Raw genomic sequence first — 14,880 nt, 5'->3', positions numbered from 1 at the left:
AAAGGTATTTAGCCTAAATTAAATATCCAGCGTCAGTTTAAAAAATAAAAAAAAAAAAATCTTGCAATAAGAATTGATATTTCTTGGAGCATCAACTAGTCGAGTACAAACTGTTGTCAAGTCAAGCCTCGACCACGGTGTATTAAATGGTGGTGGCATATCATCTAATACACACTTTAAACCTAGGAGCCAAAATAAATAGTGACCAATGTCATCTGTCACATCGACTTTAATCCCACCATTTCAACTTGTCTCCATTTCCAAAAAAAAATAAAAAACCCTAATCTATCTGTCTAGATCTCCTATTCCACACTCTTTTCATTCGTACAATCCCATAGAGAAGCACACCATAACATTCTTCCCCATTTCCTCTTCCTCTTCCTCTCCTCTGATGACCAGGTGGAAGTAAAAGAGGAAAAAGCGGTAGCTGATCTTCTCCTCCTCTTCCTCCTCCTCTTCATCAGCTAGTAGTTACGTACCTTCCGCTCGCTCATTTCCCTCCTTATATACAGACTCGATCCTCTCCACTTGAATCGCTCAGATCTCTGCGTGTTAGGACTTCCAAAATCCTTCCTCGAGCTTCTGACAGAAGATCTGCTATCTCCAGCCACCAAAGGTAAACCAAGTTCATTTAATAATCCATATTTAAACATTTTATAAACATATATCCAATTTAATTTTGCCCTTCATCTCTCTCTCCTCCAAATTCAAACTAGCTCCATGCATCTGACTTATAATCCTCCTCCTTCTCCACCAATTGTAAGACCATCAAGAAAATTCTCAATCGATGGAGTTGATACCCAAGGCAGATGAGAGCCCCAACTCAGACCCACAGGAACACTTGGCGGCCGGAGGCAGCGTGAGTGCGGCGGCGTCGTCGTCGTCGTCGTCGTCTCCGTCACTGAGTCGGTATGTGTCGCAGAAGCGGCGGGACTGGAACACGTTCGGGCAGTACCTGAAGCACCACCGGCCGCCTCTGTCGTTGACGAAGTGCAGCGGCGCGCACGTGCTGGAGTTCCTGCGGTACCTGGATCAGTTCGGGAAGACGAAGGTGCACGTGCAGGGGTGCCCGTTCTTTGGTCACCCCTACCCGCCGGCGCCCTGCCCCTGCCCGCTCCGCCAGGCCTGGGGCTCCCTCGACGCCCTCGTCGGCCGCCTCCGCGCCGCCTACGAGGAGAACGGCGGAAATCAGGAGACCAACCCCTTCGGCACCCGTGCCGTCCGCCTTTACCTCCGCGAGGTCCGGGACCTCCAGTCCAAGGCCCGTGGTGTCAGCTATGAAAAGAAAAAGCGCAAGAAGCCGCCGCGTCCTCCGACGGAGCACCTAGATCAGCGCCAACCTCCCCTTCCTCCATGATCAGTATATTGATGATGATGGTTAATTATTATATATATATATATCATGTGTGAGTTGCTTGGTTAATTAGTTACCTTTGGTTCTTCCTCATCATGCCTCAAGTAGATATATAATTTTAAACTTAATGGATCAAATGCGTACCTAGCTACTATTTTATGATATAGGAATATTAAAACTGAGAGAAGATTTGGTCGTTGATCCATCTAAATATATATTTTAGCTGTCTTCTTAAGTTTTCCTGTTTAGTATCATCAGTTCTCATAGGATATATGCTGTTTTTAGCCTTGGAACTTATGCTTCCTGCTCCATATATAAATCTGTACTATCTAATTAATGAGATTTTACTCTATATATCTTCGAATTATTTCAACTCTTTTGTTTTTATCTTATCTTTTTGCGGAGATGGAGGAGTGAGTATTGATAGCTGTGGATGTATTGATGAGTATGGCCATCAAAAGTGAAGTAGGGAAGTGAGTGCTGTACTTGGAGTCAAGAGTCCATTGCTCAAGTACAGTGCATGCATTAACCGACATATCTCATGATAATCACTTCAAGAGTTTGCCTATTAATAGTTTGCCTATTAATAGGGAATAACTAGCAAAGCCAAATGACTACCCTTTATTTGCTATATATATATTCTGAGGTATATATATATCTATATATAAACAATATTGACAACTAACAGTTGACATTTGGATACTTTTCCTAGAGTTAAAAGTTTTTAAAGTGCTTCATATGTCTGTCAATTCAGTTTCATTTTTGCCTTTTAAAGTTAAAGAGCGATATATATATATATAAATATATATAGACCATCTATTATCCTATAGTTAGAAACTAGATGCTCCATGGTATACAGCATTTCTCTTCCTGCCACTGTTTTTGTTCTGCTATTATTTATTTATTTATTTCCTTTCTTTCCCCAGCCAAAAAGCCATTTATGTAACTGCACTCATAAAGTTAATTATCCTGGCCGACCACCAAAACATTCGATGTTTATTTAACTACCTTTTGATGATCTATATGTATTAAAGTTCACCCATGAAATAGTAAGAACTATGCAAAGGAAAATATTTATTATTCATACAATAATGTGAGTTATGTCATACTGTATATTGAAAAACATTTGAACCTATAATTAAGACAGAATTTAAGAGGGGGAAGGACTCCTGTTCACTTAAATAGTCGCTGTCTACATTTGAGGATCGAAATAGCCTGCTCATCCAACCATTTACGTGGATGTGTTATGTACGTCATCATGCGCATATTTTTCATGCAATGGTAAGAGATTGAGTTTAAGATGATTTACTTGTGTGAATAAGAGATCAAAGAAAAGTAAAGAAAAATAATTTAAAAAGTATACGGGTACTGATTCATAATGTATGTATGAATTTAGGATCAATTTCCTTTCCCGATTTCTCCCAATAGGAGTGATTGATGTTAATAGTTGAATTAAATTGCTCATCGCTCCGCAGTCATCAGTATTTCAAGGTTAGCATTCTTCATTGAAGGAAATTAATTTCTTAATATATCATAGTTAGGATTTGACCCATTGACATATGATTAACTGTGTGAAAGTATTTTATCATTACATCACATCGTAGTTCGGAGGTATGAATCTTGTAATTCACTATAGCTGATTATACTGACTCCAAGTGTAAGATACGTGATCCCGTCCGGAAGTTGAGTCGGATGGAGGCGGACCTTGATGTATTGAAAGTTAACGAAAAGTCACCGAGGCGTCGGATCTACCTGGTACCCCCTGGAAAGGTTCGCACAGACGGCTGACGAAGGAAGATGACAAGGACGATGACATTGCGGCTCTGCGCACACTCAGACGAGCCCACGAGTCGTTAGAGACTAAAAACCAGGGAAAAAGTCCCCGGGTCAGATCCTCTGACGCTCAAGTTAGGTACCTTTTCCCCAGAAAAATCAGAGAAAGTACGAAAAGTAAAGACTAGTGAGAAATGACGAGTGAGCGTACCTGCATAAGGGATAAAACATCCCTTTTTATACTGCAATGGATGTTTCTGGGACCTGGCGGGTGTCAGGGAATGTAGGTTGTCAGACTTTGTCTGGCGGTGAATGACACGTGTCTCTTTCTGATAGGCTGGCGACAGAACCAAAAGGGGGGATGAGCCCCGACTGTTAGCATATTCCCTGACACACTGATTATCCTATGACATTATCTGACGAGCAGTTACGATTTCCTGACTTGTTTGTCCTGTAGTGCCTGGACGCCCGGTCTGCATCCCGACCTGCTTCGATCCGTTGCTATCCATGGCTTGTACATTCCGACCTGCACGACCGGTCTATATCCTGACCTGCTTCTATCCGCTGTTATCCATGGCCTGTGCATTCCGACCTGCACGACCGGTCCGTATCTCGACCTGCTTATGTCCGCTGTTATCCAAGGCATGTACGTTCCGACCTGCACGACCGGTCTGTATCTCGACCTGCTTATGTCCACTATTATCTAAGGCATGTACATTCCGACCTGCATGACCAGTCTGTTTCCCGACCTGCACTCATCTACTGTTATCCATGGCTGGTACGTCCCGACCTGTAGGCCAGGTCTGTTTCCCGACCTGCATTAGTCTATTGTTATCCATGGCTGGTACGTTCCGACCTGTACGGCAGGTCTATTTCCCGACCTGCATTTGTTTACTGTTATCTATGGCTGGTACGTCCCGACCTGTACGCCAAGTCTGTTTTCCGACCTGCATTTGTCTACTGTTATCCATGGCTGGTGATCCTGTCCGAATGCTGAATCAATGGACGCTGGGCACGTGACGCTCCCCAGCTGCTGACGTGGATCTTCGGCTGGTTGCACGAACCTCCGGCGAACCTGCACAGAAGTCGGGCCGGGAAGGGGTTCCCGGCGGCGACCCTCCGACGCTCAAGTCAGGCAAGCAAGTAATGAAAAAAGTGGCTCCAAAGGTGTCCCACGCGTACCTCCGGCGAAGTATAAGGCTCTTTATATAGAGTGGTGAAAGAGCTCCTGCACGTCCACCGAGGCGCATACGTGTCCGCAGCCCATACCTTGGTATATGTCTGTCAGAAAGCTTACCTGACGCTATACTGCTACAGTCCAAGTATGTTTTCGATGGGACAACAGAACACCTCATTGTCAGACTTGGAATATGGCCTAGCCATAGGACTTGACAGTTGTCATAAGATGTTCTCGTCCTCCTCTATCGACCACAGGCCGGGGCGTCCGTCCGGCCGGCGGGACGGGGCGTCCGTCCGGCCGACATTCTTCTTACGCCTGGTCGGACGGCACTTACTTCACGTCCGACCTTCTCTCTCCATCGGCATGCTAGGGAGATCTTCGGTAAGATGTTGTGTAGGGACTACTAGCAGTATGTTACATTGCCTTTGGACGATCATGACGTCCGCTCGGCCCTTCGTTACTGTTCAATCGAGCGTCGGAACCCCGATCCCTGTCAGGGCGTCTTTTTATTATCGGATATTCATCGGTCGGCCGGTCGGGCGGCCGACTCATCCTTCTCCGGTCGGCCGGTCGGTCTGCCCTTTTCTCATGAGTCCGGTCGGCTCACCCTTCCCCGATGGACCACTTGGCCCTTTGACTTCCACGTGGCGTTGACCCCTCGCTATGGGGTCCCGTGTTCTAACCGCCGGATCAGCTGGTATGTCCCGACTTGTACGCCATGTCTGTTTCCTGACCTGCATTTGTCTACTGTTATCCATGGCTGGTACGTCCCGACCTGTACGTCAGGTCTGTATCCTGACCTACTTCAGAGGCTTTCTTTGCCCAGCCTTTGCGTGGTTTGTGGGCTCATTCCTCAGCTGTACCTGACCCGTGGGTCTAATTCTTAATCGTTATCGAGGCTGGTTCTTGCTCGACTTGTGATCCTTGCCCTTAACCGCCCCGTCAGCTGAGACTTTGACCCTGGCCACGTAAGCTTGAATTTTGACCCCCACGTAAGCTTGACTTCTGACCAGCCACATAAGCTTGACTTCTGACCAGCTACGGAGGCTGGACTTCTGACCTCTACGTAAGCTTGACTTCTGACCATCCTGTGGTCTTGGCTCCTAATCACATCATCTTACTGACCCCACAATCATGCACCGTATCACAAGCCTCCCCCTCAAGTCTAGTCGAAGGAGGCTCTAGTCCGACTGACTAGACCCCAGTCCCTTTGTTACCTGATCTGGGTCTCGCATCTTCTGCCAACCTGTTTTCCATCTCCATCTACCTTCTATAGGACTTCCCGCTATCCTAGGAGATAAACGAGCTTCTTCTATGCGTATGCTGACTCCTCAACTTCCGAGCGTACTCTTATCCCATAAATGTCACACGGTTCTCCTAGCATCAACTTAAATTCCAAGGAAATCCCTTCACCTTCTTCTTTCTTATAAAAGGCCCAAGCATCTGATGCCTCTAGTTATTCTCTTGTTAATAAAGTATCTCGTCTCCATGGAACCTACAACTAAACCTATCGCACTTGCTTCATTGCTCAAGCAAATTACCCATCTGAGGGAGTTATTAGCTCAGAAAGAGGAAGCCTTGCTTCAGCAAATTGCTCATCTGCCAGAGTTGCTGGCTCAAAAAGAAGAAGCCTTGCTAGAAATGACTGCGAGCAGAGATCTTCAAACATCCCTTATTTATTGGTGCAATCATGCCCTAGAAGTTTCAATGTGTTGACAATTATTTAAGTTTAGGTTAATACGTTGGATCTAACATATATTGTGAGTTTGCAGGAGAAGTCCTTGCAGGTCGGAAGACCGGATGCAAGGCAAGAGAAGTCCAAGAAGGTCGAGGACTGAATTCTTGGAAAAAGAATCCTTGCAGGTCAGAAGACCGGATGCAAGGCAAGAGAAGTCCAAGGAGGTAGAAGATCAGATTCTTGGCAAGAGAAGTTCCTGCAGGTCAGAAGGTTGGATGTATGTTACACCATTTATTAGAAATTGATTGGTAAATCGATTTAGACACGACTGTGAGGTAGAATGCCTCTGAATCGATTAGCCGATCGATTGGAAGGAATCCAATCGATCGGTCGATCGATCGAGAAGTTCCAGCGCGAAGCACAGAATGCTTCTGGATCGATTGACCAATCGATTGGGATAAACCAATCGATCGAGTGATCGATCCAGGAAGTTTCTGTACGAAGCACAAAATGCTTCTGGATCGATCGGCCGATCGATTGGGGGTAAACCAATCGATCGAACGATCGATCCAGGAAGTTTCTGTGCGAAGCACAGAAGCCTCCTGAATCGATCAGCCGATCGATTGAAGTTACTCAATCGATCGATCGATCGATTCACAGAGTCCTGTGATTCTGTAACTTCACGAAGGTGTGTCTGAATCGATTCAAGGAGTGCACCAATCGATTCAAGTTCAAGTGAAGTAATCTACACCGTTGATCTTGACGCGATGGTTTCCAACGGATACTTGTGAATCGATTCAAATGTAAATCCGATCGATCCACGGCGACAATGATGTGAGAAACGGCTAGTTTTCACGACGTTTAAAACCGTGGAAGAAAAAGGAACAAAAGGTATCCAACAATAAATACTGTTCTATTGCTCTTGCATTATCAATCATGGAGTGCTGAACATCTCTCAAGGGTTTGAAGCAAAAGCTCTCCATCTCTCACGTTCTCTAGTTGCACGCCGCAAGGAAGAAGCATTTTCAAGTGTGTAATCTTTCCTTTCTTCTTTTGTGTGTTGTGTGTGATCCTTTCTCTTATAAAGGGAGAGTTGTAAGAGTTGTAAGGTTTCTCCACCTTCCGTGTTATTCCGAGGAGGAGAGGTTTGATAGTGAAAGTGTGACGGTGGTGTGAATCCTTGGACTACTCACCTCCTTGAGGAGGTGGATACCAAGTAAATATAAGTGTTAGCATTGCCTTCAAGTGTTCGCTGCGAAAAATCAAGTTGATCAAGAAAACGAAGTGAGCCATTCACCCCCCCCCCCCTCTAGCTCAACCGATCCTAACAAGTGGTATCAGAGCATTGGTTTGTTTTTGAGGATTCACCGCCAAGAAAGCACAAGTTAAAGAGCTACAAGATGTCATTGAAGGAGGGGCATAGTACTTCACCACCACCATTCTATGAAGGCAGTAATTTCGCGTATTAGAAGAGCCGAATGGAACACTATCTCATGACTGAAATTGACATGTGGTTCTCAATCACAGAGGGATTCACGGCGCCAACTGAAAATAGAAAAATGCTTGAATCATCAAGGTGGACCGTTGAACAAAAATTAAAGGGTCAAGCAAATGCTAAGGCAATCGCGACTCTCCAGTGTGGGTTGAGTTCGGAACAACTCAACAAGGTTGGACCTTTCAAGAGTGCCAAGGATTTATGGAACAAGCTCATTGAGCTAAATGAAGGCACCAAGGATTCAAGAATTGAAAGAGAGACCTCTTGATAAATCAACTTCAAAACTTCACACTGAAGGATGGAGAAACGGTAAGCTCACTACATGGGAGATTCAAGGAACTCCTAAATGGTCTTCATTCAGTTGGAGAGAGTGTGGAGAACCGAGATCTCATAAGGTATGCCTTAAAATCTTTCCCAAGAAACTCATTATGGTCATCCATGGTGGATGCCTATAAGGTTTCAAGGGACTTGCCAATAGTAAAATTGGATGAATTATTTTGTGAACTTGAATTGCATGAGCAAGCTAACACAAACCACAAAGAGAAAGGTATAGCCTTGGTTGTAGGTGAGAAGAGAAAAAAGAAGCACAAGGAAAAGAAAAAGGAGAAGAAGGAATCATCTTCAGAATCTGAGCAAGATAGTGATAGTGATAGTGATGAAGAGCTATCTTCTAGTGAAATGGCGAACTTTGTTCAAAGAATGATGAGACATTCAAGGAAGTTTGACAAAAAGGATGTTAAGAAGATTTTCAATGATGAAAAGAAAAAAGGTAAATCTCTTGTGGATTCTAAGACTAAGACTGATGTAATTTGCTATGAATGCAATAAAAAGGGGCACTACAAAACGGAGTGTCCAAAGTTGAAGAAGCAAGAGGAAAAGATCAAGAAAAAGAAGAAGGCTTTGAAAGCCACATGGGACGACCCATCGTCAAGCTCATCGGAAGAAGATGAAAGGAAGAGCTCAAAGCACATGGCTCTCATGGCCTTAGGCCATGTTGAAGATAGTGAAGATGAAGATAGTCATGGAGAGGATGTAGAGTCTTCAAGTGAGTCATCATCTAGTGATGATGAGGTAATTTCTCCCAAGCTTGATAAGATTTATACCACCATTGCATGCTTAACTAATGCACTAGCTAAATCAAAAGGGAAGGTTAAGAAATTACAAAATGAATTGAAAACACTTAAAAATGAAATTGTGTCATGTGAAATTTGCATGCTTCATGAAAATGACATAAATAATTTTGATGATCTTAAAGAGGAAAATGCATCATTGAAATTACAAGTTGATGATCTTAGAGGTGCTCTAGAAAAATTTACTTCAAACTCAAAATATTTAGACATGATTCTAGGAGCTCAAAGGGGTGTGTACAACAAAGCGAGACTAGGTTTTAAATCACAAGATAAGGAAGTTAAATTCACATCTCTAATTAGTAGAAATCATGCTTCAAGGGTTAAGTTTATTCAAGCTTGGGTACCCAAGCAATTTGTTATTGATGCTACCGGACCTAAGGTTTGGGTACCAAAACATTTGGTTTATTGTGTTTAAACAGGCATGCGCTAGGGGGGAGCATCCAACAACATGGTTCATAGATAGTGGATGTTCTAAGCATATGACGGGGGATTCTTCAAAATTCTCATCATTTAGACACAAAAGTAAAGGTACCATTTCTTTTTGTAATAGTGGTGAATTAAAAGTCATAGGAATAGGAGATATCAAAATTTCTGAAAAATTTGTGATTAAAAATGTGTTATTAGTGAAAGGCATGGTCTTTAATCTTTTAAGTGTTAGTCAACTATGTGATTCGGGTTATACAGTTGAGTTTAACTCATCTCAATGCCTAATCAAGCATAGTGAGCTAAACACTAATATTCTCATAGGCCATAGTAGAGAGAATATTTATCAAGTTGAACTATTTGGTGCTACTAATGTGTTTGCTAAGTGTCTCATGTCTAAAGAGGAGGAGACTTGGCTTTGGCACCGGAGACTTGCTCACACCAACATGAGGAATATCAAAAAACTTTCAAAGAAGGAGTTGGTGCAAGGATTGCCAAAGTTGAAGTTTCAAAAAAATAAAATATGCGATGCATGTCAAATGGGTAAGCAAACCAAAGCTACTCATAAAGGTAAAAAAGTTATAAGTACCTCAAATGCTTTGGAGCTTATTCACATGGATTTGTTTGATAGTAGTAGGTATACTTCCTTGAATGATAGTAGATATTGCTTTGTGATTGTGGATGATTACACTAGATATACATCGGTGTTCTTCTTGAAACATAAGGATCAAATTCTAGATACCTTGATTGCTTTTTGTAATAGAGTAGAAAATGAAAAGAATCATAAGATAAACAAAATAAGAAGTACTGATCATGGAGGAGAATTTGAAAATGATAGATTCACAAGTTTTTATATGGAAAAAGGTTATAAACATGAATTTTTCACCCCTAGGACTCCTCAACAAAATGGAGTTGTTGAGAGGAAAAATAGGGTACTACAAGAGGCCGCTAGGAGCATTTTAAATGAATATTCACTTCATAGTTTTCTATGGGCCGAAGCAATTAATACGGCTTGTTATGTTCAAAATCAAACTTTAATACATAGGTTTCTAGGAAAAACACCTCATGAGTTGTGGTTTGGTAAATCACCTACAATTAAGCATCTTAGAGTTTTTGGATACAAGGTCTATATACTAAACACCAAAGATCATTTGGAAAAATTTTCCGCCAAGGCGGATGAGGGCATTCTTGTAGGTTACTCAAGTCATAGCAAAGCATATCGAATTTACAACAAGAGATAAAAATTAGTTGAAGAATCACTAAATGTCGTATTTGAAGAAAATCCTTCTTTGAACTCTATAAGAGCCAATGATGAAGAATTACTATTTGAGTTAGAGAAACTAACACTGAATGAAAAAAATCATCAAGAAGAAAACCAAGAGAGTGATGGTGAGAAAAATGAACCTTTGCCACTTGAATCCGAAATTATAACAAATCAATAATCAAGACCTACTAGGATATATGTAAATCATCCCTTAGATCAAGTAGTAGGAGACATCACTCAAGGAGTGAGAACTCGATCTTACTTTAGAAATAAAGGAAGCCAGGTTGCCTTGATATCTCAAATAGAACCAAAAACCATTGATGATGCCTTATTTGATCCCGATTGAATTTTAGCAATGCAAGATGAACTATCTCAATTTGAGAGAAGTCAAGTTTGGGATTTAGTTCCTAGGCCTACAAACAAATCAATTATTGATACAAAATGAGTTTTTAGAAACAAACTTGATGATAAGGGGATAGTTGTGACAAACAAAGCTAGATTGGTTGCTAGGGGTTTCAATCAAGCAGAAGGGTTAGATTATGATGAAACTTATGCACCCGTAGCAAGATTGGAGTCAATTAGGATGATGTTGGCCTTTGCCGTCCACAAGGGGTTCAAGTAGTACCAAATGGATGTAAAATCAACATTTTTAAATAGTGTTATAAAAGAAGAAGTATATGTTGAGAAACCACCGGGATTTAAAAATTTGGAGTGTCCAAACCATGTATATAAGCTTAAAAAGGCCTTATATGGGCTAAAACAAGCTCCCCGAGCTTGGTATGAACGATTGTCAACATTTCTAGTATCCAAAGGGTTTCATAGAGGGAAAATTGATCTCATATTATTCTTAAAAAATAGTGGTAATGATATGTTTGTCGCCCAAGTATATGTAGATGACATTATTTGTGGTTCAACATATAAAGATTTTTTAAATGAATTCATTAATCACATGGAGAGTGAGTTTGAAATGAGTTTGGTTGGTGAGTTAACATTTTTTCTAGGGTTACAAATTAAGCAAACAAAAGAAGGCATTTACATTCATCAATCAAAATATGTCAAAGAGCTATTTAAGAAGTTTGGAATGGAAAATGCAAAGGAAATATCTACTCCCATGACCACTAGTACTAAATTGGATAAAGACGTTGAGGGGAAAGAAGTTGACTCCAAGGTGTATCGTAGTGCTATAGGGAGTCTTCTCTATCTTACGGTTAGTAGACCCGACATACTTTTTGCCGTAGGTATATGTGCATGGTATCAATCTTGTGCCAAGGAGTCACATTTGAGTGTCTTTAAGCGAATTCTTCGTTATCTCAAGGGGACTCAAAATGTTGGTCTTTGGTATCCTAGAACCGAAACTTTTGACATAGTGGGCTATACCGATTCCGATTATGCCAGATGCAAATTGGATCGCAAAAGTACTAGTGGTAGTTGTCAATTTCTAGGATCTTCTTTAGTAAGTTGGTCAAGTAGAAAACAACATTGTGTAGCTCTCTCCACAACCGAAGCGGAATATATTACCATGGGAGAGTGTGTATCACAATTATTGTGGATGACTCATACTCTAGAGGACTATAAACTTACCTATAACAATGTTCAAGTTCTTTGTGATAATGTGAGTACAATCAACTTGACCAAAAATCCCGTTCATCATTCAAGAACGAAACACATAGAGGTTAAACATCATTTTATTCGTGATCATGTAACTCGAGGTGATATCATTTTAAATTATGTTGGATCAAAATCAAACTTAGCTGATATCTTCACTAAACCTCTTCCCGAAATTGGATTTAGCTTTCTTAGAAGGGAATTGGGAATGTGTTGTATTGATTAAATCATATCCTCCATGATCACTTTATAGGTAAAGCTATTTAAGTTCTATTCACCTTAAAATTGCTCTCACAAGAACATAAGATTGTACTCTTAATATGATTTAGATGGAGTGAGAGGTTAGGAACATTTATCTTGGTCATGATGCTTGTTATGATGCATTATTTTGGTCAAGAAAAGTGGTTTTCATATCAAACATTCATTTGTCCAATCATAGGGAAAGCAGGTGCACAAATCATGTGCACTTTGCCCTATGATTATGATTGGAAATTTCAAATTTACAATATGTATAAAACTTTTGTTTGAAACCTTGGTTGAAGTTTGTTGTTGGATGAGAGTTATCATTGCACAATTGGATACATACTTACTCAAAGTATTAAAGTTTTTGACACCTTTCAATTTTGTGTAAGTTTTCGCTAAGAAGAATCAATTTATGTCAAACTTTATTTTTCCTTGATAATATGAGACATATATAGTGTATACACAAAATTTCATGATTTTTAGAGTAGTGTACAATTATTTGTGCATTTCCAATCCTTGGATCTGAAAGTTTTTAGAAGTGTAGAAATATCAGTCTTCCCAATCGATCAGTTAATCGATTGGGAGGTTTGCTTTTCACCACAGAGAGCGTCTGAATCGATCGATGGATCAATTCAGCGCGTTCCGATCGATCAATGGATCGATTGGAACGCGTAATCGATGTTTGCAGAAGGCATCTGAATCGATCAATGGATCGATTCAGCGAGTTTGAATCGATCGATGGATCGATTCAGACGCATGTTCGATTCTCACAGCGGCCTCGTGAATCGATCGACCGATCGACTTGTTCTTGATCGATCGGTCGATCGATTGGGAACTTAAAACTCATCTTAAATCTCTGATTGACCTAAGTCTTCTCTCACTCTATTTTTTTTCTCTTCCGACTCTTTCCCTCTAGCGCTTAGGCGATTTCTTCGACGCTCCTCCCACCTCTTCCGCCGTCTTCTCCGACGGCCTTCTCCGACACCGAGTGCTCTCTTTTTCCTCTCCAACTTCCGCTCCCCTCATCTCGGAGACAAGGGGCTCGCAGACTGTCCCTCGTCTCCTCGTCGCGGAGCTTAATATGCCGAACCCTAACCCTAGGTAACTCCTCCGTTTCTTTTCTTCTCTTTATTTCTTTTGTTTTGCTTTTGTTAGTTAATTGTGGCTAATCATACTATGTTTTCGGTGCATTTCATTCATGCATCATGTGCACGACATTTTGTGTTCTCCTTGCATTTTTTTTCTTCTTGCATTTTTCTTCCTTGCACATTCTGTTGCCCTGTCAATTCGTGTGCCATCTCTTGTTTTTTTTTTTGCTATTCAATAGAAAGAAATGAAAAGTTCGTGAATCGGGCGAAGGATCGTCCGTTCCTCCATCACGCCCATTACCTCCTACTGATTCAAGATTCCCTAATGCTGCTATGCAGCAAAACTTTAGCAAGTACACCTTCAAACTAATAACCCCTAGGTCTGTTGATCTTCAATACTATAGGGACTCTTGTTTTGATACCTATTCCAGGTTTAAGCAATATAAACTTGACTCATTGTTGTCTTGTGAGAGAAATATCAATGTTAGTCTTGTCTTCGAATTCTATAACAATTTACACATTTCTGATGGTGTAAATTATCGCACTCGCATTGCGAAACAAAGCTTGGACTTTTCCTATGAGATCCTTCAGTCTTTTCTAGGGTGTCTGCCATCCACTAATGCCTTTGTTTTTTATCCCACCCTTCCTGATGAGTTGCCTCCACCATTTGAGCATCTCAGCATTGCATCCATGCATCAATTCCTTTTTGGCCGTCCTCGTCCGGATGGGCCGAATGCTCAAATCACTAACTTCTCCTCTCTTGAGTTATCGGCTGAGAACGCCGCCTTGTTTAAGGTAGTTATTAACTGCCTTTTTCCCATTGTCTCCCGTGCCTTGGCCGCTCTTCAACCCCCTCACATGTTTGTCCTATATGTCATTCGTCATTCCCTTGACATCAACATAGCTCTAAACATTTTTCACTGCATCATTCATTTTACCCAGCCAGTACAGCAGACGATTCACATGCTGTACGGTCATCTCATCACTGACTGGCTGGAGTTCATGAAGATAGATGTCTCCCTGGGACGGCTGGAGCCCATGACTGTTGCTTATTCTTGGATTTCTTCCCGCTCCTTCACGAAGACGGGCTTAGTGGGAGGTCCAGCGGGGGTTCGATGGCGCGATGGCCGTGCTCTTGGTGAGGGACCCAGGGTTCACCGCAGGGGGGATGCACAGGCAGTGGTTCCTGCGGCGGATGATGCTGAGGAGGATTTCCCTGAGCCAGCTTCTCCAACATTCGAGGAGACTGTCGATACTCGCCTTGAGGAGCTGACCTTGGAGGTAGCCAGCATGCGCACCACGATGGATATCATGGTCCATCGACAGACTACGATGCAGACCACTCTGGATACATTAGTAGATTTGGTGAGCTCATGGGTGACGGGTCATCCGTCTCAGTCTGTTCCCTCCACTGATCTTGTTCCACATGCTGAGGTTGTGCCTGGTGCTGACTCTGCAGCGGCTCCTGCTCCAGCTACTACATCTGCTCCTTCTGCTGATCCTGATCCCACTCCTCAGGGAGATGATCTCATTGATTTTTTTGTCCCCATATGATTCATGTCGTTGTACGCTATATGGATGTTTGGTGTGGAATCTCTATGTGAACTTCAGTTCATTTTGACTGTATGATATACTACTTATGATATA

General features: G+C 41.9%; 1 protein-coding gene across 1 annotated transcript; it reads left to right on the top strand.

The window, feature by feature from the left end:
* Positions 1-316: 316 nt before the first annotated feature.
* LOC121969749 (protein G1-like5) lies at positions 317-1,727 on the top strand. Its single transcript, XM_042519982.1, has 2 exons — positions 317-616; positions 717-1,727. The coding sequence occupies exon 2, from the start codon at positions 788-790 to the stop codon at positions 1,355-1,357; it is 570 nt and encodes a 189-aa protein (XP_042375916.1). The 5' UTR covers positions 317-616; positions 717-787; the 3' UTR covers positions 1,358-1,727.
* The last annotated feature ends 13,153 nt before the right edge of the window (positions 1,728-14,880 follow it).

This window comes from Zingiber officinale, chromosome 4A, assembly GCF_018446385.1.
Source record: "Zingiber officinale cultivar Zhangliang chromosome 4A, Zo_v1.1, whole genome shotgun sequence".
NCBI classification, from domain to species: domain Eukaryota; kingdom Viridiplantae; phylum Streptophyta; class Magnoliopsida; order Zingiberales; family Zingiberaceae; genus Zingiber; species Zingiber officinale.
Note: the sequence above shows the minus strand (reverse complement) of the source record. Positions and strands in the feature narration are given on the sequence as shown.

What these genes read in the sequence shown, in the direction of transcription:
- LOC121969749 (XM_042519982.1), top strand. Translation starts at nt 788, where the DNA reads ATGGAGTTGATACCCAAGGCAGATGAGAGCCCCAACTCAGACCCACAG.